At 46.0% G+C, this 18,901-nt stretch overlaps 1 protein-coding gene across 2 annotated transcripts in view; it reads right to left on the bottom strand.

The window, feature by feature from the left end:
- LOC138492554 (hepatocyte nuclear factor 1-alpha-like) overlaps nt 1-18,901 on the bottom strand; it is a 195,723-nt gene that overhangs the window by 62,143 nt on the left and 114,679 nt on the right. For both annotated transcript variants that reach the window (XM_069619782.1, XM_069619783.1), the window contains exon 2: nt 14,628-14,827. In XM_069619782.1, coding sequence (XP_069475883.1) covers nt 14,628-14,827 — 200 coding nt within the window. The remainder of the gene's footprint in view (nt 1-14,627; nt 14,828-18,901) is intronic.

Genomic DNA, 18,901 nt, shown 5'->3' with positions numbered 1-18,901 from the left:
GTGGTGAGTTTTCCACCGATGTTATAACCTTTTCCCCCCTCTTGTGGTGGTTGCCCCTCTCCTGCAATGTGATTCTTTAGCTCCCTCCCATCCACTGATACCTCTTTACCACCTCGTGTGGTGGACCCCATGCTCCCGCGCCCCTTTTTGCTATCTCTTGCATTGGGTCCTCTTCGTCTGTGATTACTTCATCCTCTCCTTTGACAGGCCCCCCTTTGCTCCTTCTTGCAATGGCCCATCTTCTGCTCCTGTGAATGAAACCTTTTACCCCCTCTTGTGATCCAACCCCATTGCCACTTCTTGTGTTGGTACACCCGTCCTTATCACCCATGACGTAACCCTTTTGCTCCCTCTTCTGGTGGGTTCCCTGACCCTTCATTTATCTGACCCCTGCCTATGCCCCCTTTTGATTTGGATGCTTCTCCTCTACAGTGTGACCCCTCTTTGCCTCATCTCATGTCGGGTACTCCAGTCCTCACCCCCATATGATGGTTCTCTGTGTCCCATATTGCACTAGACCCTCCTCCAACTGTGATGTCAACTCTCCCCCCTTTTTGTTGGGCCATTCTATCTTGTGCTGGATCCTCCTCCTCCTCCTGTGATGTAAACTCTTACCTCTCCACTTGCATTATACCATTCTCACTTGTGATATGTGACCTCTTGTGTTGGATCCTCCTCTTTAGTCATGTGACCCCTTTGCCTCCTCAACTCCTGTTCTTTGCCCCTCCACCCCCCATGTGAATTGGATCTTCCTCCCTCTTGTGGTATGACCCCTGCAAACTCCCTTGTGTTCACGTTGGATGATCCCCCTCTCCTGAGATGGAATCCCTCTTTGCTCCGCTCTTCTGTCCCCTCTTTGGTCAGATACTCATGTCTTCCCCGCCTTTCATGCGGCCATTTCCCCCACTCCTGTGTTGGATCCTCCAATCCTCTTCTGATGAGACATATTTTCCCCCTCTTGTGCTGGATCCACCTCTCCTCTAGTAATGTCACCCCTTTGCCCCCTCTAGAGTTAGATCCTCACCGCCAAGTGTTTTGACCTCTTTGCCCCCTCTTGTTTCGCACCCTCCTCTCCCGTGATGTGACCGGTTTGCCCCCCCTCCCTTTGCGATTGGTCCTCCTCTTCTCCTATGATGTGACCCCTTTTGTCTCAAGCATTTCATCTTCCTTTCCTATGATGTGGCCCCTTCAGCCCTTCTTGTGTTTATGTTGAATTGTCATCCCCTACTTTGATATGATTCCTCTTCTTATAATCAATCGCCTCTTATCCCTTTTCTCCCATCTGTTGTGTTGCTCTCTTTTAATTTGATCTATTTGTACAATGCTCACATAATAACTCAGTTGCTTCTTGGAACCTTTGGCAGAGCCCAATGGCGGTTCTTCACAGCTGTTCTAGTAGAACAGATTGGACTTTAGTTTTGCTCCGCAGGTCATGGGGAGGGGATCAAGTCTTAGGTCTTGTTGTAGGATTTTCCAGAGGCATGAGTGATTGCAATGAATCGTCTGTCCCCTCGGGTCTCGAATGGGATAAGCAAGCAGTTGACTCTGTTTGGTCTTGTAGGTAGGGCGGTGTGGATCTTTTCAAGGGTGTGTATGCAAGACACTGGTTCTTAAAGGATATTCCTACCTGCCATGGAATCAAACATGTTCGTTGAGTTGGTGGGTGACTGATTGGTCTTTCCTTAAGTCAGGGGTCTGCAACCTTTGGCTCTTCAGATGTTTTGGACCCCAGCTCACATCAGCCCCACCCAGCATAGTCAATGACGAGGAATCATGGAAGCCAAAACATCTGGAGGGCCGCAGGTTGCAGACCTCTGCCTTAACCCAAGGATGAGCTTTTCCTCAATGTTACAGAACTGTAGCCTTTTCATTTCATAGGCATAGCGGCTTATGAAGAGGGCATTGCAGTAGCACAGCATTGCATTTACAAGCGTGGGGGCTCACCCTCTGCTCGCATGATGTGTCCCGCTCCCCTCCACTGTGTTGACTTCATCTCTCTTGTGACTTGGACCTATTGCCGCATCTTCTATAGACTCCTCCTCTCATCCTGTGACTCAATCTCTCTTTGCTCCCTCTTGTAAGGACTCCTATTTGTTTTTTTCTGTTATCCCCTTACTCGCTCCTGTGCTGTGATCCCACCCCTCCCTGCTGTAATGGCGTATTCCCTGCTCCTGTGATGTGGCCCACGCACCCCCTCATCTAGTATGGCTGTTTCCCTCGCTTGTGATGGGTGTTTCCTGCTTCCTGTGATGTGATCTGAGGAAATAAGGGCTCCAGGCAGCAGTGATGAAGAAACAGTAATTTATTTCATTACAGCGACAGCGGCCTATGAGAGCCGAGTGCCAACATGGCTCTCTCCCTGCAGTCTCTCTTGTCTCTCATCCACATTCTTAGAATAACATTCTTAGAACTTAATGAGCTCGTAGTGCAGCTCAATGTTTAACTGGATCTGGTAATACATTTTTATGAACTTGTTTTAACTTACACTTACATCATAACACAATCCCCCCTCTTTGCTGTCTCTCGAGCAGTGGAGTAACTTTGCTGAAAATGTTGGGGCGGGGGGGGGCATGACATCTGAAGAAAAGGTGCCCAAGCCAAATGAATGGGGACAAAATAGTGTGCCATGAAAGTTGGGGTGGGGGGGACAAACATCCCTGTCTCCCCCCCCCCCGTATAATTACGCCTATGCTCTCGAGTTTTAAACTCTTTGTCTGTGAAATGAAGCACCTTTGCTCCCCCTTTTTTTTTTACCGGGTTCTCCCTTTTGTTTGCATTATTGTCAGTGCCCAATGTTTCACCACCAGGTGGCGCTGTCTGTATGCTCACTCAAACAATTTGCTTAGAATCCTGTTCCCAACCTTGGTACAGACCTCAACACTGGCCAGAAAATCAGAATAAACTGAGTGTTCTGTTCAGTACTGCATGTACCAGAATCCCTCTGGCCAATCATTCCAACCTCTGCCCCAGATCACCTGCAAATGGTGGATCCAGAATACAAGTGCTAGAATCTCTGTGTCTAATCATTTCCAACTCTTTCCCAGATCCAAACTACATGTACCAGGATCCCTCTGGGTAGTCATCCCTGGCTCTGTTCCTGGTCCTCTGCAAATGGTGGATCCAAAATTTACCCAACTCTGCCCCAGATCCCAAACTACCACTAAGTACCAGGGTTACCTCTGGGTAATCATTCCAACCTCTGCTTCAGGTCCCTTGCTGATGGTGTCTGCAGAACTACAAGTGCTGTTTCGTCACTCCCAACTCTGTCCGAGATCCCAAACTACATGTACCAGAATCCCTCTGTGTTGCCTTTTACACTGTAGTTCAAAACCCCGAGCAAAAGGAGATTTCAGCACACCTGAAACTGGCAGTGTGGCTTTGTAATTACAACTCGCACCCTGCTCCAAGCACAAGCCTCTTTTCTCGCAACTGCTGCGCTGATCGACCGGTTTGGGGGTCAAGCTCCGCTCTACTTCCCTGTACAGAAGAACTAGTTTCATGACAGCTTCTGTGATGCATTGCAGATGGCAACTCCTGATTTCCTGTGCCAGCTTGTCTGCCTACCTGTTCTGTAGCGTGCTACCAGTTCCTGTTCGCCACTGCCAGTTTCTGCCAGTTCTCTGTGCCTACAGGGCGCTGCACGTACGCGTGTGACTCTGTGCTAACCTTTCACAATTCGTTCCTCCCGCTCTCGTGCCCGCCAGTAAGGGCATGCCTCTGGGCCTTGCCAGCACTGGACTTCGGCTATAGATACAGTTTGTAGTTTAAGTGGTATTAGCATACTTGATCACGGCCCAAATTGACCTTTTCGGAATGTACCAAATTATTTTGTTCGAATTCTTTACGAATTTCGGTCAATTCATATTAAATATAGATGTGGGGTGGGGTATGGGAATATGTTAAGGTAGAGGGAAGTGGGGTGGGGCTGGGGGAGAGGGAGGCGGTGAGGGAGGTCTCCCCCCGCATTTCTTTATAAAAAAAAAAACGAACAAAGAAAATGTGATAAATTGTGAAAAGGTCAATTATTTTCAATCAAATAGACCTAAACCGTTGTAGTAATCTGGTAATTTTAGGATTACATTTCGCAATTACCTACCCATTCTGATCCCTTCTGGGACTGCAGAAGCCAGTATGCTTAATTATTCTAAAGACCATATATATTTATATATAGAGAGATATCCCAGAATCCCTTATGCACAGTTTCTCATCCCTTAGCTTGTAGTTTATGGTAATGAGGGCAGCCTCCAGGTTGCTCCCACCCCACATCTGTCAATTCCCAGATCCTTGTTGCACAAAGAGTACAATGTCTCAATGTGATTGATGAGGGAGCGAGAGAGAATAAAGAAGAAAGATAGAGAGAGAGAGAGAGAGTGAGAGAGAGAGAGAGAGAGAGAGAGAGAGAGAGAGAGAGAGAGAGAGAGAGAGAGAGAGAGAGAGAGAGAGCGATGGATTTACAGTGGCAATGTTAGACACTGAAACAAAACCTGTCTGCAAGCAGGAGTGCAAAGAGTGCACGAGGACACTGGGTTGCTTTTCCTTATAAGGGCTTACTTCCTATTTCCCTAATTAAACAACTCCCCTCTAAGATCACCTACCACCTTACACTACACTGGCACATCTCCCACAGGTGGCTGCCCCCGGCCTAGCCATTATTTCATCAACACTAATGCGCTTTGACTAATCTCTCCTCTTTGGCCCCATTACCCTCCGCCACATTATCGGGTAACCCCACCCAAAGACTTTAATCTCAGATATTGGGCCCCCCTCCCCCACCTTTGGATGACATATCCCCAGGTTTCTACACTGATCACAGAGAAGCAGTTGGGCACTGGCACTCAGTACCCGGGTACTTCCGCCAAGGTTATGTGGAGGAAGCGTCACGCCTGTGGTTGGTAGATGCTTGCTGCGGCTGGTGTCCAGTAACATTGGTCGAGGGTGAAGTGCGCCTGTTGTGACTGGTCTTTCATGGTGGCTGGCCCCATATTCCTGAGTTTCCTGAATTGTGTGTTTGTTCAGTTCTGCACGCTTGCTTGGGCATTGGGTAGACACTGTCTAGCCATCTCGTACTCATGGGCTAGCACTGTCCCAGGCCACGCCTGAACAGCACGATTGTGCTGTGTGGGTTCTACTGTTTTTCATTTAGTGCCCTATTTCTGGGTATGCTTATAGTTCCTTTCCCCTTTCCGTGTCCTCTCTGGATGTAGAGAGGAGCGAGATGTTGGGTGTGTCCTTGTTTTTTCCTGCTCCAGTTTCCTTGGCTTTCTTCCTGGTTTTCTCCTGCTCCACTCCCTTGGCTGCCGGTTGTTTGAGTGTTTTTGGGTGGTTTGATTGCTACCCCGCATCTGTTTCAATCTGCACGTTTCCTCTCTTCCCTGGAAGCAATACTTGTACTTGTCTATATTTGTCATGCGTTGTATTCTCCATCCTTTGTCATTAAAGTCTCTCGGGTTCCTGTTTGATTGGTATCATACATGGTAATTGCTGCCACCCCCACCCCTGTCACATTACTTCTGAGCATGACTTTGAAATTACCGTATATATGATACAACCAAAGGTGTAAGCTTCACAGATTCAGTGAACTATTGTCCTGTATCTGGAATTGGTACATACAGTATCTGTAACTGCAAATGTGGGTGAGAAGATGTATTTATTTATTTATTTATTTTATTTGTGTTTATCAAATTTTCTTTGATTTTACAAAAGTGATGAAAGAGCGAATCTTCGCTTCTGGGTTTTTGTCGTTCTGTGGTTGAGTTCGTTTATCCTTCAGGTGTTGAAGGTGATTGTTCATCTGCCGGCCTCGCTGATGGTGTTTCTATTTTGAGACATTCTGCCAAGGCCGCTTCGAGAATCTTGATGCCGCGATTGTCCAGCTGGTTTTGTTCTCGCTTATGAGAATGTTCCACCAAGGTTCTTCTTCCTGCAGTTCAAACGGCTTCAGAAGCGTAATTATGTAAGCTTTCCTCAGGGCGAAAGTTTTCGGACATTTTGTCAGAAGGTGGCGCACTGTTTCAATTTGTGTGGGGTCACTGCACAATCTACAGATGTTTGAATTGGATAGACCTCTTAGTGCTCTTATTTCGTTTGTTGGCAGGGGGTTTAGTCTTGCCCTTATGAAGGTTTGCCTTAGGCTTTTGTCTGGAAATCTTCTGATGACTAGAGCGGTGTCGTTTAGTTTCTTGCTTTGCTGCGGGAGGTGGACAAGAAGTTTATTGGATTCTGATTTGTCTTGCGTGTGTATCCAATCACGTACATCCATCATCTTCTTGACTTTCGCTGGATTTGGTACAGCCAATTTCTTCCAGGAAGTTTTCTTTTTCTGCTGCCCAGGCGTATAGTAATTTACATTGTCCCTTTTGAATTTCTTGCTCGATCAGTTTGTATTGTGGAGGGGCTTCCGGGATGATTACTTTTCTGTACAGCGACATTTCGTTTGCGTCTACTGTCGCTTTCAGTGAAGACAGTCCTAGTTCCCTTCTGATTACCGCAATGGCTGTTGATTTTGGAAGGCGCATCACTTCTCTCCAAAAGTGGCCCTCCAGCTTTTCCCAGATGCCCGATGGAATTGTGAGGAAAGCCTTCGCCTCCATATGTCAAGGAAGGGACCACTTTGGCTTTGAAGAACTTTATTACCGGAAGCCACGAGAAGCAACCACATTTCCTGTCTATGGCTCGTGCCTGAGCGGCAAGTCTCCTGGTTTTTTCCCACAGATTGTTCTGCATTTTTGCCTCATTCACCGTACTGTCAATAATCACTCCTAGGTATCTGAAGTCGTTTACGACTTCGATTTTGATGTTCTCGACATTCCAATGGTGTATTTTCTTCCGAGTTGCTGTTTTTTCAAGAATCAGGATTTTTGTTTTTTCTATGTTTATTTCAAGGTTGTTCTTTGAAATGTAACTGGCTAGGTTGTTTAGTTGACGTTGCAGCCCGATAGGGGTTTGATCGAGGAGGATGATGTCATCTGCATAGAGGAGGCTTGGGACTGTGGATTCCCCCAGTTTCGGTGCAAAGGTTCTGAGCTCTTTGCCGGAGTCTTTGTAGTCACTGAGGAATGCTGTGAAAAGTGCTGGCGGTAACAGGCATCCTTGCTTCACACCTCTGTTGATTAAGATTTCTTCTGATAGAGCTCCGATTTGGTTTAGCTTCACTCTCATTGATGTTTCCCGGTGTAGTGCTTTAATGGGTTCCAAGAGTTGATTTGAGCATTTCCAGTCTTCTAGTTTGGACCAAAGCAAGGCACGATCAATCCTGTCGAAAGCCTGTGTTAGGTTGACAAAGGCTACGAAGACCTTGGATCGTTGTGTGCGGGTTTTGTTCTTTATGATGTTCAGAAGCATAATATTTACTGATGTTCTTCGTGAAGCCTACTTGCAATGGGTCCCAACAGGGGGAGTTTTTTGCCCATCTTTGGAATCCTTTTAGTAACAGTGAGCCGTAGATTTTCCCGATTGTGTCCAGCAATGCTATTGGATGATAGTTGCTGGGGTTGGATCTGTCTCCCTTTTTAAAGATTGGCACTAGCGTTGCCATTGTCCAAGATCGAGGTATTGTCTTTGTGCTTGTTGTTGCTTCAAAGATGAGACTGATGAACTCGGCCCATTCTTTGGGATTGGTTTTCTAGTTGATATTTGTTATTCCGTCTGGGCCGGGCGCTCGGCTTGACTTTATTTTACGAATTGCTCCTTCTATGTCTTCGGCATTAGAGAGATCTTCCCAGGCCGATGGGCAGATGGAATTGTTCGGTGTGTGTGATCCTTGAGGAGATTGAAACAGGGCAGAAAAGTGGCTCTTCCATCTTTCTTCGCTCACCGTGTTAGATAGCGTGTGATCCTGTTTCCTGTCCACCGTTTTTATGAGTGACCAAAATTTCCTGGAGTTTCTTCCCATTACCTTTTTGAGCATCTCCTATGAGTCGTGTTGGTAGAGTTTCAGGCGGTGAGATTTCAGCCAAGATCTGTACTTTTTTTACTTCTTCTTTCAATCCTTTTTTGATGGAGACTGATCTGGATTTTGATGCCTGACGCTTTAATTTTCTTATCGTGCGGCGCCTGTCCACGAGTAATTTGTCATACTGGTGGAAACCTTGATGTTCGCCTTTTTTCTGGTGCTTTGGGGGTTTCGCCTGATACTGAATCAAGATGGGTTGATAGTCGATTTCAGCCCTGCTCATGTCAGGTTTTTTTTCAAGTTTCTTTTTGTAGTTGGATGTCAAATCGGCTATCCTTTCTGCTGTGAGTCTTAGGCGGTTCTCTTGATTTGACACTTCCATCTTTTCCTTCATTGTGGACTTTTCAAGATGTTGTGAGGTCCATGTTATTTGTAAAATATTGTGGTCACTTGCCTTTGTTCGTAGAACCTTGAACGAGGTTATGAGGTTTAACATTTCTTCGGAGGCGAATATGTAGTCAATGGTTGCCGTTTGAAGCGCTTGTTCCCAAGTTGGGATTTGAAGTTTTGTTGATGAGAGCTGTGCAGTGTTGTGGATGTTTCTTGAGTCCATTAGTTTTAACCATTGCTGTCCTCTTGAGTCACCTCGGGGGGTGGTGCTGGTTGTTGACGGGTGAGGATTTGTGCTCGGGCATTTGGCATTTAGATCGCCACAGATGACTATCAGCGTGGTTTCGGAGTTTGCTTCTATCTCGTCTATTTCAGATTCAATTATTCGTAGGAATTTGTCATCTGCGATTTTGTCAGGGTTCCAATAGGGTGTTATTATTGCGATTGGGGATTTCCAGATTTTGTTCGCCTTTTGGTCTTGATGAGCCCACCTCACCAGTACCGATAGATGGCTATGCAAGGCGGATAGTTGCTTTTCTATTGACAAACCGCTACCTGACGGGACTGCAATGAGAAGACCAGCTGAAGGGCGGCCTGTCGTACCTCTTGAGGCTGGGGAGGCTGTTATTTCGTATACGTCCATGGCCGGCGTGGCTGTGAGCCAGGTCTCTTGTAGCGCTAAAATGTCAAAGTCTCTGAGGTTTGTTTTTCCTGTTCTCATCAAGTGCTTGAACCCTTGTGTGTTCCACTAGGCCATTTTCAATGTTGACGGGGTCGAGAGCAGTCCTGTAGTTTTTTCCAGAGGTGTTTTCTTTTCAGCTCTCGTTGGTCGTTGCTATTTGATGGATGGATTTGAGGTTGCTTTAGGTAGCCATGTCCATAGTTGTTTTATTGGCGCGAAGGAGAGGCCGGTTTGCTTTGTCTTTTCTTTTGCTTCAGGTGGACCTTTCATTATTTAAACCTTTTCACGTTTTTTTTTTCTTTATCTGTGTTGTCGTTTTCCTTTTCTTTACCACCCTGTTTTAGGGTTTGTTCCTTTTTTTTCTTAGCTAAGGGTCCAGTCTAGAGGGGAGGCGATGTGGGCTTTGTGGGTTGTTTTCCGGGCTCTGGTTTACTACGGTTTTCGACCTGTAGTGAGTCGACTGGGAGCGATCTGGTATGCGAGGAGTCTGCTGGTCAGTGATTTGGGGATTCGCCTGAAGCTCTGTGAGGAAGTAGCCTCTTTGTCATAGGTCCTCGTTGGTCTCTTTGGACTGATTTATTGCTACAGTTTCTTTTATGTGTATGTAGGCTTTTGCCTTACGGGCTTTGTGGTACGGTTCTACAAAGGTGATGTCGTCTGGTCTCAGATGTTTGAAGTCCCTGATGTTTCTAAAGATCTTCATTAGCATCCCTCTGTTTAGGGTTACTGCTTCAGAGTTTTGGTCTGTTTGTTCCATTTTAAAAGTTTTTGTTTGGTGCCATTTCTTCTTTTGCACTTGAGAGATCCACGTTTTTTGGGTCTGGTCGGAAAATCTTTAGGTCTTGATAGGGAACGACTTGTAGTTCTATGAGCGGGCACTCTTTCCTTGAATCTTTTTGAAGTGATTCTTTCTGGCCGGTTGTTGTCTTTGTTTTTGTCATCTCGTCTATTGTCTGGTTGTGCTGCTTGTCTTGGTTGATGGGCTGGAGTGCTGGTTCAGGCGTCGAATGCCTGGTGAAGTTCATTGAGGTTTTGTCTGCCATGAAGTCTTCTATCGATCGTGGAGATTTTTGTGTTTGGTGTTGTGCCACCTTTTGGGTTGGCAGTGCGCTTGTTCGTTGGTGAGCGAAAGAGCACAGGTTGCTGAGTTGAGCCTTCGCTGAGCCTGCCTTCCTGACAGTTGGCCGTTCTGTCTCTTTGGTCAATTTGTTTTTTTGTTCCTCTGGGATGTTCTTTTGGGCCTGCTGGGTCCTGTGAGAGAGGCCTGTCTTTGGCAGTGATCCTATTGTAATGCAGTCATGGTTGACCGGTTTTTGTTTCTAATGTGCTTCTTTTTCTTTGCTTTCTGGGTTTTTCTTTGTTATTGGTCCGTCTTGTGATTTGCTGGTGAATCTAAAGAGCGGAGGACTTGGCAACAGCTCTGTTTGGATTTCTGTGGTTGACTGGTGTTTTTTTTTCTCCCCTTTCGACTCTGGGGGTCTGACCTTTAATTTTTGCCTCTTGTTCTTTGGCCATGATGAAACCTTCTAGGTAAATTAGTTTCGTATGCATTAGTGCAATTAGGGTTGCGTGGTCCTTTAGCGTGTCGTTAAGTGCCTCATAGAGTTTTCCGAAAGGCGCTAAAGCTATTCTTATGGCCGACATTATGGTCATCATGTCAGGTTTTCGTGAAGGGGTTTCGATTGGAATTGGGTGACTTTTCCGGAGGTGTCCTGCTGGCGTGGTTTGGGTTTGTTCTGGTCTTGGTCTTTCTGAGGACTGGTTGTGTGCAAGGTGGATTTCTCTTTGGGCCAGCGTTGAAGAGCTAGTTCTTGAGGGCCTTAGCGTTGTCAGGCTCTGCCAGTCATCTTCTGCTTCAAGAACAGGGTGGCAATGGGGTTGGTCCTTGTCCTTGTGAAGCTCTTCATTGAGTGTGGGAGCCAGTGGGGGCAAATGCTGCGGGATATTGATTTGCTCTTTCTCCGTCTCCTTTGTCTCTGCTTAAGCAGGAGATGTCTCCTCCGGGGGCGTCGTGAGTTCTTCCTGAGGTGAGGGGCCGGTGATGAGCGGTGATTCAGCTACTGGGGTCGTGTCCTGCTATTCTGATGGATCCGGCTGGGTTATGTTTGTTGGCGCAGATGTTTCAGAAGAAGATTTGTTGAGGTTTTGTCTGAGCAGGTTGCCCAGCTCTGTACTATTGGTGTTCGGTGCTTTTCAGTACTGTTTTGTGAGCTTTTGGTGCTGGCACAGGGTCTATTAGCACCTCTAGTATCTCATCATCTGTTAATTTGTTGAGGACTTTGTGTTTTCTTTTGCCTTGTCTTGAAAAGAAAGTCCTTCAAAGAGTTGCAGAATGTTGTTTTTAGCAGAGCTTTTTTTGTTGGATCTTGCTTGACTTGTTTGAGTCTGCGTTGTTTTCGTTTTTTTGGTGATTTTCTTTTTTCTAGCAAGCAGTTTATAGATGTCATTTTGTGGGCTTTTGATCCAATATGTCCTAGGATCTTGCTTGTTTGTTGGGTGCCGTCATTGTTTGTTCTTTCCTCAGACATTATTTCCTGAGCACCTTTGTTGCCTGTAGGAGGTTCATCTGAGTCACTGTTTGACTGCTTCGCCTCGAGCTCCACTGGGGGTGCTCTTCCAGCTGACAGGGGCTCTGGAGCGGGGAGCAGTGAAGGCGTGTGTTGCTCAGCCCAGCCTGCGCAGGGCTCTGCCTCCCCTTCGCTTTCAGCCACGTGGACCTGTGCAACAGCTGTGTCACACACAGCCCCACGGCTAGCCAGCCCCTCAGTGACCAACAGGACCAGCTTGCCATCAGGCAAGACCTGAGGCTGCCGCTCCCACTCCAACCCCTCGCAGTCACGTGGCTGGCCCGTCAACTTCTCCAAACGACGGAACTCCACGACGGTTTGGGGAGGCACCCTCACTGGCTGTGCGGTGCTGCTTCTTTTAGGTGAGATCCCTTAGGCATCTCCGAAATGTTGTTTTGTGCTGTGGATCAGCTCGCAGACACTTGCTCCACCCGTTAGAGCAAGAACCCTCGCAGCCTGTCCTTTGACCTGCTGCACTGGGCTGCTGTCGTGGGACCGAATCTGCCATCAGTTCCTTTGGCGCTTGGTCGCAGCGTGTTTCGCTTTGCGCCTGAATGTTGAGCTTTTGGGGCTTTGCCTTGCGGGCTGGTTCTGGAAGCGACAACTGCTTGCTTTGGAAGTCCTCGCCCAATGATGTTTCTTTGTCCGTTGTTTCCAAGTTAATGGTGTCATACATGTTACCAATGGGTGCGGTGAACTTTGTAAAGGGGGACTTCAGGCCAGTGTTTAATAGGCCGGACAGGCGTGATCTGGCGATTTGCTTTAGAGGCAGATGGCCGGTTGTTTGGGACGTCGGACGCGAGCTTCTCAGGCGTCTTTTCTCGGCGTCCTTGGCTTCCTTTGCTTGTTTCACCGTCAAACATTGCAGATTCATTTTCTAGCAGCCTTCCAGTCCTGACAAAGACTGCAAAGACTGTTCAACTCTGCTCGAACTCCGCAACCGCTCCCCTGTGCTGGGTGAGTTTTTGTAGGTCCTCCCACAAAAATGGTAGGCAGCTGAAATGGAGCACAGAGAGAGAGGCAGCCTGGAGTCTCCTGCAAAGACTGCTCAACTCTGCTCGAACTCCGCGACCGCTCCGCGGTGCTGGGTGAGTATTTGTAGATCCTCCCACAAGGCATGTGAAGCCATTAGACATACTTGTCGAACGTCAAGTTTTGACGTGCTTTCTGAAGGTTGTGTATGAGGGTTTGTTTTGGATGTGGAGGGGGGGAGTGTTCCACACAGAGGGCTCTGTGAAACAAAAGCTAGCTCCGCCTGCCCGTTTTTATTTGAATCTAGGCGTCTGCAGTGTAAGAAAGGACAAGGGGCGGAGTGAACTTGCCACGGGTCTGGTAATGATGCGTGAAATGAGGTTGCTGCGGGGCGTGTTTGTGCACAACCTAAGTGTTATTATGTATGTGGTTTTCATTCCTGATGAGTGTGAACTTCCTGTGTGATCATCAGCACATTTGCCTTGTAAATACCCAATGCCAGGTGTCTCCCCAGTGCGCTGCCTGTTTCTCAGTATACTCTGGATCTTCACTGTCTGTAGGCCACACTACTTTCCTTATATTTTATTTTTAGCTGTTGTTTGCAGTTCCTACGCCTGCCATAATTAGTGATCACTCACACCTGGAACACAATTCTCAAAAAGTGTTTTTTTTTGCTCAAGTGATGGGAGGCACATGGTATGGCGTAACCTGGGTTCAAGCAAGCCGTGCAGAAGGCACACAGGGCATTGTGAAATGCGCTCGCATTACCCACGTGGGTTTTGGGAGCATGATCCTGAAATTCAAGTATGTGAGGGGGATGGGTAGTGCACCATTTACAGCCTCCTGCATATGCTGAGGTCACCTTTGTGGAGAAGGTGTCCTGTGCACTTCCACAATTGGGCATCTAAAAAACGTGCATATGCCCCGTTTTGTTTAGAATTGGGCCCCTGGTTTTTCCATCTTTTGCCCCGCCCCCCACCACCAGTATTTCCTCTTGATTGTATCTATTGTGTTGGCCTGATTTGGCCCCTCCCTGTGCATTCCATAGGATGCAGGGTTTGCATGGGCGAGTTCCCTGTGTTGGCTTCCTTTCACAGATTCCTGAACACTAGTTGTTGTTCTATTTTCATAAATATATTTCCCGTTGCTTCTGCCGCTCCTGTTCCCCATCACTTTGTTTTTCACTGCATCTCTTGCAGCTCTAATAAAAATGAGTCCTGCTAATCTTTCTGGCTGGTTCTGACTGGAATGCATGCCACTCTTTTCGAGGCATCCCCTAATTAAGTAACAATGCCAATTAAAAGCTTTTTTGTGATCTTAGGCAGGTCACTGACAGGTGTGATACTTTTGTTACCTTTCATTGTAGGTTCCTCTTACCTCCTGTGATATGTTCCTCTTCATGTCACTACTCACAGTTTGGATTGGACCATCTCTCTTTAGTAATTGTTTACCCTCCTCTTGTTTTGCAAACCTCTTTTTGCAGCTTCTTGTATTGGTACCCCTCTCTCCTTGTGATCCATGTGTCGCCTATAGTAGCGTGACACTTTTCTCCCCTTGTAGTGGGCTTCTCCTGGTCCTGTGACCCTTTAGCTCCTCCTTTGTTGCAGCCACTTTGCTTCATTTTTGTTACCAATCGCCTTCCTTTCATGTACATCCCTTGTGTTGAACCTCCCCTCACCTCCTGCCTTCATCCCCCTTCTGTGGTACATAATGCCTTGTTGATTGGTGATCACCTTCTCCCCTGTTATTTGGTGATCACTTTCTCCCCTGTTATTTGGTGATCACTTTCTCCCCTCTGTGGTAGTTTTTTTTAAAAATCTCATAATATGGTGTAACCTCCCCTTTGCCATCTGTTATGTTAGGTCTTTAGTCTTCTTCGTCCATCTGACTCCTTGTCCTGCTTGTTTTTTGATACATTTAATGTGTACCCTTCCTCTCTTGTGGCTGATCCCTTTTTTCAACTGTAATCCCTTTGGCGATGGCACTCTTCAGTCCCTTATTGTGGTGGAACCCTTTTGCCTCCTCTGACCCTTACGCTGATTCTATGGTCAACTCCAACCAACACTTTTATTTCGCGGAGACTTGTCTACTTGTGTGATGGTATCTCGCCCCCTTCCATACTTACGCTTGGCAATCTCTCGCTGCTTGCCGACGTACCAGGCGTAGAGGGCGGCCCTCTTCTGCGTCTTCATTGGCGTGCCCTTGTTGAGGTGCTGGGAGAGGTGGGACTGGTTGAGGCCAGTGGTGTCCACCACCTCACGCTGGGGGATGTTGTGCTGCTGCAGGTAGGACTTCACCAGCTTTGCCACTCTCCATGGGTCTTCCCTGGCAGGACACAAATCCTCCTATTGAAAAATTGCAGTTCTACGCGTTTACACGTATGCACACAGATGAACAATCATGCACGCACTCCCATACCATGCGATAGATCTACTACATACATACACAAGTGCAAAACGGTTTATGGTCATTGCATCGAATTCCTTGCATCTAAATGCATTTGCATCAAATTGTTTCCATCTAAATAATTTGCTTGAAATGCATTTTTTTTCATTTTTGGGGGAGGGGGGGTTTTTTACCCTTTATCCCCCTGAACAAAAATTAGCCCTTTACCCCCCAAAAACATGCATTCGATGCACATATTTTAGATGGAAAAAATGTGATGGAATGGCATTCGATGGAATGGCATTAGATGCAATGACCAGATACCGTGCAAAACCCCATACCATGACATATCTGTTATTTTAATGCGAAGCAGTTCAAATTAGAACTTTTCACATGCATACAAAAACAGAGAAAAAGTATTAAAAACACTATTCTCCTATAATATACACCAATAATACAACCAGGCAATGCACCACACAATAACATAAATTAAGAACTATACAAAAACAAAAATCACAAAGGAAATCCCTATTCATTGCAACCCAGTTCCTTTTCAAAGCCCTGCCATACATTTGTAACGGTATTAGCCTATTTGACCTAAAACAATTGGGATTTGGCCTTCGGGCAATTTGGCCACATGTATTGCAAAATACCAACCATGGGGAGCAGTGGTTGTGGGGGTGTCCTCCACTCCCCATGTTGGATATTTAGCAATTTTGGGGGTGCAGGGGTGTCCCCCGCTTCCTTAAAATTGGAGGCGGGGACAACAAAAAATCAAAGCAAAAAAACAAAAAACGCATATGCATTTCAATTGGGACCTGAGCAAATTAATTTTCGGTCAGTTTGCCGCGATTAAAATATACCCACACGTTGTAACAGCTATTGATAGGGTGGTACTCCACTTCGACAAACAATTCAGCCAGAAATCCTCGTTAGTAATTTCATGCAGTCCCCTGGCAAATTTCTTATGCAATTAGATGTAATATTTATACATTAGTTTACAAGATGTTATTACATGCATGGCGTGCTGTTTCCACTTCGTGCTGATCGCCACATAACCTACACACTCGTTCGTTCTTAGGGGTTCCCATCCAAGCACCTTTAGCGTCTAGGACTGGTAGTTTATTTAGTCTGATCAGCATGAAAATCCTTCGCCGTATTGGACAGAGGACCTGTACTATATATCTTTGTGGTCTCCTTTTTACTGTACATAATGAAGAACGTTGTGCTATATGATCATGAGTCATTAACCAATCCCATTACACAACTTTCTTTCTTAGAGTTTTTAACAACACCTGTTCACCTTGGTTCCACTACGGGGACTAGGCAATTAATTTAAACAAATCATCATTTAATTATTTCAATTCCATCAGAGCCTGGCAGTTCTTTTTCACCATTCCATCCTTCATGATCCCTAATAATGTATTAGGTTCTGCTCCCATGATCTTGATATACAGTTTCCCTCTATTCATTTTTATTATTGATGACAATGATGTTAAACCTATTTCCCTCTGTATCGCTTTCACCGTAGTTCCAGTTGATAGACTAAGGAAACGCTGCCAGATTGTAGCGTGCAAACACTTTGCTCACTTATCATAGTTGGTAAAGGAACACTCTAACCATGAGCAATACTTGCTACTAGTTTTTGCTTAGATAGGGCAAGCCGGAGGAGCATGAAAAACTTATAAAGAAAAACCACAGCGTTTTTGAAACACAACCGCGTTGTGTTTCTACCTGCCGTGGCTATCACTTTGGGTCTCCGGCGCTCCCCCGGGGGAGCACCTGAGACCCAAAGTGAAAGCCAAGGCAGGCAGAAACACAACATAGTTGTGTTTCCATGCTGCGGTGTTTCTGCCTACAGCAGCTTTCACTTTGGAGCTCTCGCCCGTAGGGAGCCCAAAGTGAAAGCTCTCCGTAGGGAGCCCAGAGAGCTCCAAAGTGAAAGCTCCTGCAGGCAGAAACACAACGCGGGTGTTTAGAAATGCAGCAGTGTTTCTGCCTACAGCAGCTTTCACTTTGGGGCTCTCGGGCTCCCTGGAGCCGAGAGCTCCAAAGTTAAAGCTGCTGTAGGCAGAAACACAACGAGGTTGTGTTTCCATGCCTCGGTGTTTAGAAATACAACGCTTTTGGATTTGTAAATGCCACAGTATTTACAAATCCAAATACGTTGTTATTCTGAATGCGGCAGGTTTTCGTGGGCTTCTCCTGCACTCCCTCAGGGTTGGGGGAGCCCAGGAGACTCCACGCGAAAGCTGTCACTGTCAGAATAACAACGTTGTTGTATTTGTGATTGCCATGGTTTTCCAACCACGGCAATCACAAATACAACAACGTTATATTTTTAATTGGAGCGCCTGTGCTTTTTGCCTTCATTTTACATTTTCTGTGCTTCCCTGGGCTTGGGGAGCACAGAAAACGTAAAATGAAAGTGAAGGCAGCCTCCTCAGCTCTGCTCCGGCTGCAGTAAGCTCCCAGTAGGGGGCTTTTGCTGCTTGTTTAGTGCCGCAAAGGCAGAGCCGAGGACGCTGCCTGAAATCACAAAATGGATGCCTCCTAGTGCTTCCAATTCTAACGTTTGAGCTTCATTTGCTTGAAACTTTCCATAGGGACTTAATATATATTTTAGATATTTGTTTTATTATTGGCCATCTTTTAGGCCAATAATATTTTCTGACCGAACCATTCCTTTAAGGAATTTACTTGTAATTACCTCTAACCATTTTGACATATCTTCAGGTGTTTGCATACCGCTATAGTATATTCTAACTTCCTCCATATACCTTGTTATGGCTTCTAGATTCCTATCCATCCATTTTAGCCGATTAAGCCCCTTATTTACTTGTACCACCCCTACCCTATCCCTTTTGTTACTCTGTCTTGTTCCAAGGTTCACAGTTAAAATGGAGTGATCGCTATATTCTGTGAAATCAGATATCGTTAGAGCACTGACCAATGACCTAGGGGAATTTCCAAATAAGTAGTCTATGGTAGATTACTTTATCTTGCATCTCCATGTCTTTGCTGGCCTTGTTCCTTCAGTAATGTTTTCCTTTATTAGGTCCAACCCCAGATCATGAAAAAACTCAGACCATGTGGACACCACTTTGATTGACTTGTCCCTGTCGTTTACCCCCGGATTTGGCAGGAATGCTTCCACCTTTCTGAGAGAATAATCTCAAAAAGCTAGCATTTAGGTCACCTTCTATCAGGATTTGTAATGCTGGATGTTTCCCTATTATGGGAAACAAAGTATCATTAATTACCAATTGGGATGCTTGTGTATATTCCCCTTCTGGTGGATCGTAGATGTTCACGATCACCAATTTGGGTCCTGCTTCAGCCTCAGTCATTACTACAAAGACATTATCACACACATTTAGCCCCCACAATTTCTCGGGCTCTGTAAGTGTTGGCACATAGGGTCATTAGTCCCCCTCTTGGTCGACCCTTCTCCCCCTGTATTGCTCTGCAACTGAAGGCAGAGTACCCATTAAATATGACCTCTCATGTTAGCCATGTTTCCTGGAATAGCACCGCATCTGCCGTGCAGAATAGATTTTTATACCCCTCGTCCGCCAGCAGGTGAGTAAACCCACATGTGTTCCAGGATTTTACGGTAAATTTATTTCTAGGAGCTCTGGACTGGGGCCAGGAGGAATGATAGTAGCAATTCCCAATGCTTTTTTATTGTAGGGTCGACAATCGGTTTCACATTTCTTATCACAGCCCCTTGAATATTCTGAGTCCCTTCTCTCCCCCTTTCTATCATAGGACCATTAAATATTTTACCAACACTCTGGTGATTGACACCCGTTTAGTAATCAATGTCATATCCCCATTTTAAGAGAAGAGAGGCATTCTGTCTAACCAAACCGCTACATCTTATTCATACAGTGAACCAGTTTCCTCACATTCATCTAGCTTCTCAAAATAATCACTTGGGGGCGAAATGTTACTGAAATGTTGTAGTGCACATTGACGATTAATCGGTTGGTTGTTTTCCTCAAACATTGT

Source organism: Ambystoma mexicanum, chromosome 10 (assembly GCF_040938575.1).
Source record: "Ambystoma mexicanum isolate Mex_15411 chromosome 10, UKY_AmexF1_1, whole genome shotgun sequence".
In the NCBI taxonomy this organism is placed as follows: domain Eukaryota; kingdom Metazoa; phylum Chordata; class Amphibia; order Caudata; family Ambystomatidae; genus Ambystoma; species Ambystoma mexicanum.
The sequence above is the reverse complement of the archived record's forward strand: the minus strand, read 5'-3'. Positions and strand labels throughout refer to the sequence as shown.